The 7,135-nt window shown below is 38.4% G+C and overlaps 1 protein-coding gene across 1 annotated transcript in view; it reads left to right on the top strand.

The window, feature by feature from the left end:
* The window catches only part of LOC103201376 (dystrophin-like), a 2,052,823-nt gene that overhangs the window by 1,107,486 nt on the left and 938,202 nt on the right, over positions 1 to 7,135 (top strand). Inside the window, exon 37 of the mRNA XM_042781676.1 lies at positions 2,306 to 2,407. Within this exon, the coding sequence (XP_042637610.1) occupies positions 2,306 to 2,407 (102 nt within the window). The remainder of the gene's footprint in view (positions 1 to 2,305; positions 2,408 to 7,135) is intronic.

Here is a 7,135-nt window from a genome sequence, read left to right as displayed (position 1 = left end):
TTGGATGGGCACTTGCAATCTTTTAAGACCCCAAGCACTATGTGATGAAGTGGGAGGTAGAACAGAAGCACTACACACATTATTAGGACAATTAATAGGGATGGCCCATGAAATCATGACCATAAACCTCCAAACCAAGGAAATAAATACCATGTGGTGTTTGGCTGCACATAAGCAACCTCAGCAGCTACTCTTGTTGTTGTTGTTGTCATTGTTGTAAATATATCTATCACACAACTTTTACCAATTCAACTTTTTTACAGGTGTGCAACTTATTAACAACAGTTACAAAAATTGGCTTTGCAATGCTATCCTTAATCAATGTGACTTTTTTTTTATCACAGTAAACTAAAACTCAGTACTCCATAAGTAATAATTCCCCTTCTCTCACACCCCTCACACCCCTAGTAATGGCTAATAAACTTTAGTCTCTATGTTTTTGCCTTTTCTTGCCTTTTTTACGTAAGTGAGTTTATACAATATTTGTACTTTTTTTATTGACATACTTTACTCGGTATAAAGTCTTCAAGCACTATTTGTATTGTAGCAGGTATTAAGAGTTCATATCTCTTACTAGCTGAGTAGTAATCCATTGTATGTATGTTCCACATTTTGTTTATCTATTCATCCCTTGGAAGCTCTGATGGCATAGTGCCTAAGGCATTTGACTGCTAACCAGAGGGCTGGCAGTTCAAACCCACCAGTCACTCCTAGGGCAACCTACTTCCATAGTGATACAGCCTCAGAAACCCAACAGGGGTCGTTATGAGTTGGATCTGACTTGATGGCAGTGAGTTTTGGATTCATTCCTTGGTGGGCTTCTAAGTTGTTTCCACGTTTTGAAGTCATGTTAAGGAATATTTTGCAAGTAGGGCATTTAATGGTGGATTTATAGTGACTGAGAAACTATGAAAAATCCAGTGCCTGGAAGGAGATGTTTCCCATTACTAATCTGATCAGAGCTATTTCTATCTCAAGCCTAATGAATTACAATTGTTCTTTCTTGGTAATGAGTATACTTTGAGGGAATGATGCTATTAGCTCGTGATGGGAAGTAAGATCACAAAGCAGCAGTTCTCCAAGAGTGTAGTGACTAAGCTCCTGTCCCTCAAGAATTGAGATTTGTACACAAAGCCATTAACACACAGGGTTAAGTCTTATTGTTATGGAAACTTTTGACCAAAGTGCCTCTCGCCTACTCATATTTATTGTAACAGGAACTGAAGAAACAGCCTCTCAAGAGCATGTGAGGAGCACCCATAAACCGTAAGATGCCCTACTCTGCAATATGAGACTATAATAATCTGGGATCATGGGACTCCCTGCCCTGATGGGCTGAGAAAGACCAGATACAAACACTGTATCAGGGAAAATGGCATGAAGACACAAGTACACAGCAGAGCTGGGAGTCTATTGGGTAGGAACCGCAGGAAGAAAGATATGGGTTAATCAGGAGCTGCTGTCTGGGGAAGATTGCCCAGATCCTGACTGACACCTGACATCGATTAATCGATATTCTATCCTAGTGTTTAACAAGTGTTCCATTCAGAAAGTGTTCTGCAATACTTAACTCTGCTTCCTTCAGCTTCAATTTATGCTCATTTCTTTTGTTCTCTCTTCAAGACTGCCAGACAGCAGCCAGTAACACAGCACTTCATATTCATATATATGATTTTTTTTCCTGTCATGCTTCAATCTTCTCCAGACAAGGGAAAACAAACAAACAAAATTTAATTTAATCATTCCTCAAAAGGCCTATTTAATTTGACTGTTTAATAATTAATAAGCTTTGATACAGTTCTTTAAGTGTTTACTCTTTGGAAAGAAATTTAATCATTTCAACAGTAATGTGGAAAGAATTCTTTGCTTTGTATTTTGAAACACAGTTTTGGATCTGAATCCCAAAGAAAACACTGTTAAAATAAGAAGTTTGTAGAGTAAAATGAACATAAGTATTACCAAGATTATTTAAGCTAACAGTAGTTTTTGTCCATATTAACTATATGCATACATATCCATCTCTTTATTGCAGTGTAATTTTTGGAAAAATGGTGTCTGTGTTTTTATGTAACAGTATTGAAATGTAATCCAACAAGATTTTGGGTTCCTTCTTTTGTTCATTTCGGTGTGTTTCACAGAGACCTCTGTTTCTTTTCCTTGCAGGAAAAGCCACTTTTTTGTGCCCTTGTATTCCATGCAGAAATTGATCTGCAATACATGTGGGGTCTCCAAGGGTATATTTAAATTTAGTAATTTTATTGCTAACTGTGAAGTTAATCTGCACTGTATGGGTTCTTTTCCCCAGGAAACTGAAGTAGCAGTTCAAGCTAAACAGCCAGATGTGGAAAGGATTTTGTCTAAAGGGCAGCATTTGTATGAGGAAAAACCAGCCACTCAGCCAGTGAAGGTAATGAAGCAACTTCTAGCAATATCCATGACCTTATAATAGTTTATGCTTCCCCTCTTGTCCATTTGCCATTGTCGTGGTCTATTTGTAATCAATGAAATAACTTGTAAATTAGCATGTTTTGATTGAAAAGACAGCTCTGCCTCTGTGTGGCAGAGCTATCTTTTTTATTTTTTTTATCAAAATAGCCTATTTATATATCATGATCTTAAAGCTATTAATGAGCCATTGCATTAAAGGACTCATTTCTGTCCTGGTGTGCTGCCATCAATGCAAAAAGTAGTCCCACCTTCAAGGTAGATTAAATTCTTTGGGGCTATATTGCTTTCCTTGCCATCCTTGATGCTTTTCATATTGTTTGGCTTAATTCAAACCAAGCTACTGCATCATACTGTCTGTCTTCAAGAGCTGTAAAGAATCACAATATGGTCCATGACCTTTCTTGTCTCTGTTGCTCTTTCTTATGAAAGAGGAAAATCGGCATTTGGGCTTCAGCACTTTATTGGGTCAAGAATTTTTAGTGAAATGTCATGCAATTGCATCTCTCTCTTTGGTAAAAAGTCAGCCGGGGAGAAAGCTTTCTAGTTCTTTACCCTCTTCCATGTGCATTTTGAAGTCTGAGGCACATTTATTCACAGGTCATTACATGAGAACAGAAATGGAAAGCCAGGTTAGTTTTCAAGAAATGGCTAATCAATGGCTTCCATTTGCAAATGAGAGTCCAGTGATAAATAAATGTTAACTATAGGTTGCCTTATTTTCTATACCCAACCAAAATTATAATGGCTCCCATTATGATGAAGGTTCCCAAGAGCCTGTAATGGTGGCTGTTTATTGATCAGTCCTGGTGTCTCCAACTAATGTTGCAGGCTGAGATTTAGTAAGCTTCACCTTCATGTTTAAAGCTGCTCTGAAACAGTGCAGGTCAATAACCTCATTATACAGAACCACTTTGTCCTTGCAAACAACATTACCATGACTTACACTCTGTCTCTGAGGTCACTGCTTATTTTCCCTTTTGCTTGGCCTGAGCCTCATTTCTACAAAGTTGTTTGTTTTTCTTCCAGTTTACAAGTGACTTTTCCTTGGGTAAATTTAAAGTTTTAGCCTGAACATTATGCCTCAATACCAAATGCTGAAAGACACAGGTTTCTCTGTAAATATCGATATATGTTTATCCTGGAATACATTATTCCCACTCCTGAAATCCAGAGAAAACACTTTTATAAACTAACAATAATATGGTTGTTATTTAGAATTGGAAATCTTAGAGAAAGTCCTGAAAGTAGCTAATTCTGAGGTTTCCCTTGACACTCTAAAGAAGCCTGTCTCCAAGCAGATACTTCCCATTCTTGGTTGACAGGATGACCTTCATTGCGGGCAGCAATGAAACGGAGAAGTGGGCCAGAGCATAGATGTATTCTATCTACTCTTGGTTGATCCTTAAAAACCTTGAAATATATTCCATATGACAATGAGCCTGGCTTTGACATCACTTGTTACAGATTACCAATATGCATTTAATGTGGCTTTTACTCTTGCTTTTGTGAAAGACAGAGGCAAAATTCATGATTGAAATAGACAAGTAAAATTATGCTCTCATTGTGTATAAAACAATCCAAGCAGTTGAAGCTAATTCAGCACACAATCACCCACACCCTTAACTCTTGGGCCACTTTGGGATCAGAAATGGGACTTGCCATGCCTAAACATATCTGTTTTACAGATGCATTGGTGATATAAAAAGAGGAATTAGTTTTCAGAAATAAAATGGAGAACAAGAAGATATTAATGCTCTTTGTTGAGTATGTGCTAATGGTGGTGGAATATCTTGGAAAAGGATAGAAATAATGGTGGCACAACATGAAAAATGTCATCAATGTCCCTGAGCTGTAAATATGGAAGTTGTTATGTTGGTGACTGTCTTGTTGTATATGTTTTCACCATGGTAAAATTTAAAAAATAAAAATGATATAAACACCCTTTCTTTTTCACAACCCTTAAAACCATTTGCCCAGGTGGCTCAAACAGTTAATCACTTGACAAGTAGCCAAAAGGTTGACTATTTGAACCCATTCAGAGGCACCTCAGAAGAAAGGCTTGATGATCTGCTTCCAAAAGGACATAGCCTCAAAAACCCTGTGGAGCACAGTTTTACTCTAACACACATGGGGTTGTTATAAGTCAGAATTGACTGGAAAGAAACAAACAACAAAAAAAACCATTTTGTAGCAGTCAACACTACTCTTTCCTTCCTTCTTTTCTCCTCTTTCTTTCCTCTTTTCCTCTCAAATCAACTCATTTGGTAGAAGATGGAGTTAAGTGAAAAATCACTTCCATGCTAATGCATCTCCATTGGATTAAACAAAACAAAACAAAACAAAACCCAAACTCACTGCCATCTAGTTGATTTGAACTCATAGCAGTATCCATTGGGTTTCCAAGGCTGAAAATCTTTTTTTTTTTTTTTTTTTTTGCATTGTGCTTTGGGTACAATTTTGCAAAGCAGATTTGTGTTATACGCAACAATTCATTTCTATTTGATTTCACGACCCCGTTTACCATCCCCAACCATAAAAAAAATCTCTTCCCCTCTCCTTCCTGTGATTACCCCCTTTCTGTGCCCTTCTCATCTATACATTCCTTTCTGTGAAGTTTCCCTTTTATGTGAATGCTGCCCCTCTGGTGTCTCATGGCTGATTGATCTAAGAGATGTATCTCCCTAGGGTAGGTGAGTGCATCATCATCGGGTTGAGGCTATAAATCCTTACACAAGTTGATTGCCCCATCTGCCTTCCATGGAGCAGCTGGTGGGTTTAAACTGCTCACCTTCTGGTTAGCAGCTAAATGTCTTATTCACTATGCCACCAGAACTCCTTTCCATTGGGGTAGGAGAAAAAATAAACTTGTTAAGTCAATAGTGGGAAAAGGGGAAGATTGAGTTGGATTATTTTGAATAAGGAGTGGAGGGGTAACTCACATGCAACTTTTGATGATATGAACCAAGACTTTGAAGACAACTGAAGATTAGCTGGGGTTTATTATAGCCTTAACACTAAAAGAAAAAAAAAAAAAAAAACATGGCTGTCCAGTCCATTCCAACTCAGATTTGACTCTGTAGGACAGAGTTGAATTGCCCAATAAGTATGCCCAGGCTATAAATCTTTACAGAAGGAAACTGCCTCACCTTTCTCCTGTGAAGCATCTGGTGGGTTTGAACCACTGATCTTTCGATTAGCAGCAGAGTAGTTAACCATTGTGTACCAGGTCTCCCTAGCCTGAACACTAGAGGCTCAAAGACAACCTCACAGTTCAGAACATGGAACCCAGCAATACAAGGAAGAAGGCTTCAATACTGTTTAAATCTCTGCATGGATCAAAAATCTCTGTTTAAAGGTTAGGGGTGATTTTTTTTTAAAAGATCTATCCACCAGCCACTCCTTGTAAGGAAGGTTGGGCAATCTACTTCCATAGAGATACCACCTTGGAAACCCAAGGAGGGGTCACCATGAGTTGGATCCAACTCAACGCAGTGTTTTGTTTTCTTTTGTTTTAATTGCTCTTATAGTAAATGAACAAAGTTCAAGTTGGTTGGGAACTTTGAATATATTAAAACAATGAAACTGTGCTATTCCTAATGTCTCTTCTCCTGAACTCTTAACTATCTTATCTCTTAATAGAAGGGAAAAGGGTTTAAGTGACCTTCAGTATATTTTAGTGAGAGTTTGGCTTTGCTTCTTGGAGGAGGTACATGAGGAAACTATAACTATTATGAAGAAAGTGATATTCTTAAAAAAAAAAAAAGAAAATGAAGACTTCTGGTAAGATGGTGGAATAGGCAGACAAGTGACACAGACCCACTTCAACAAAGAAAAGAGAAACCAATTGACAGAGATACAGAAAATAATCCTGGAGACCTGAACTTTGAGAGGAACTATACAGAAGTGGATTAGGCACTAACTAGTGGAAAAACCTGAATGAAAATAGTGAGTACGAAGATGGTTGGAGCAGTGGACTGTCAGCTACTCTGAAAGGAGCAAAAGCCTGAAAATTTCCAAGTGGTGTTGGGACCTGAGAATTGACCTAATAGTCCGCTCTGGTCACCAAGGGCTGCAGGGATGACTGCACTGGTGGCCTATGACTAGGAAGAGAAACAGCAAGGAGGGAGACAACCTGAGCTGTGGACTTTCAGCTGTCTGGAGAGAGCAGCCATTTTGATTGTTTACACAAGGTAGCCATTTTGGATACTTAAAGTGACCAAGAGTGCAGCTATTTTGAATGTTTACAAGTGGTGGCCATTTTGCATATTTAGAGTGACCGAGAGCACAGCCATTTTGAATGTTTACAAGTGGTGGCCATTTTGGATATTAAAGTGACAGCATTTACATTCAGATTCCAGGGACCTAAGAATAGGTTCTACAGCAGGGACATATGGGAGGCAGACAATGGGAAAGGAGACAGGTGGTGAATGTATAAGTGCTGCCCACTAGTGAATAGAGGCACACAGCACAGTACTCTGCTTATGTAGAGAACATACAAACAAAACAAAGAAAACAAAAATCGTGGGCAAGTCACTCCAACATACAATCACCAATTAAATATAAACCCAAAAAGTCACAATGCTTCAGAGACAGCAGAGCATCACAGTCCACACAAAGAAGCAAGATAAACCAGGAGAGACCAGGATACAGACCCAAAACACATGCCTGAGGAAGATGCAGCATTGAA

This window comes from Orycteropus afer, unplaced genomic scaffold, assembly GCF_000298275.1.
Source record: "Orycteropus afer afer isolate SDZICR_OR568_19922 unplaced genomic scaffold, OryAfe1.0 scaffold00148, whole genome shotgun sequence".
Classification (NCBI taxonomy): Eukaryota; Metazoa; Chordata; class Mammalia; order Tubulidentata; family Orycteropodidae; genus Orycteropus; species Orycteropus afer.
This window is presented reverse-complemented; position numbering and strand designations above follow the sequence as displayed.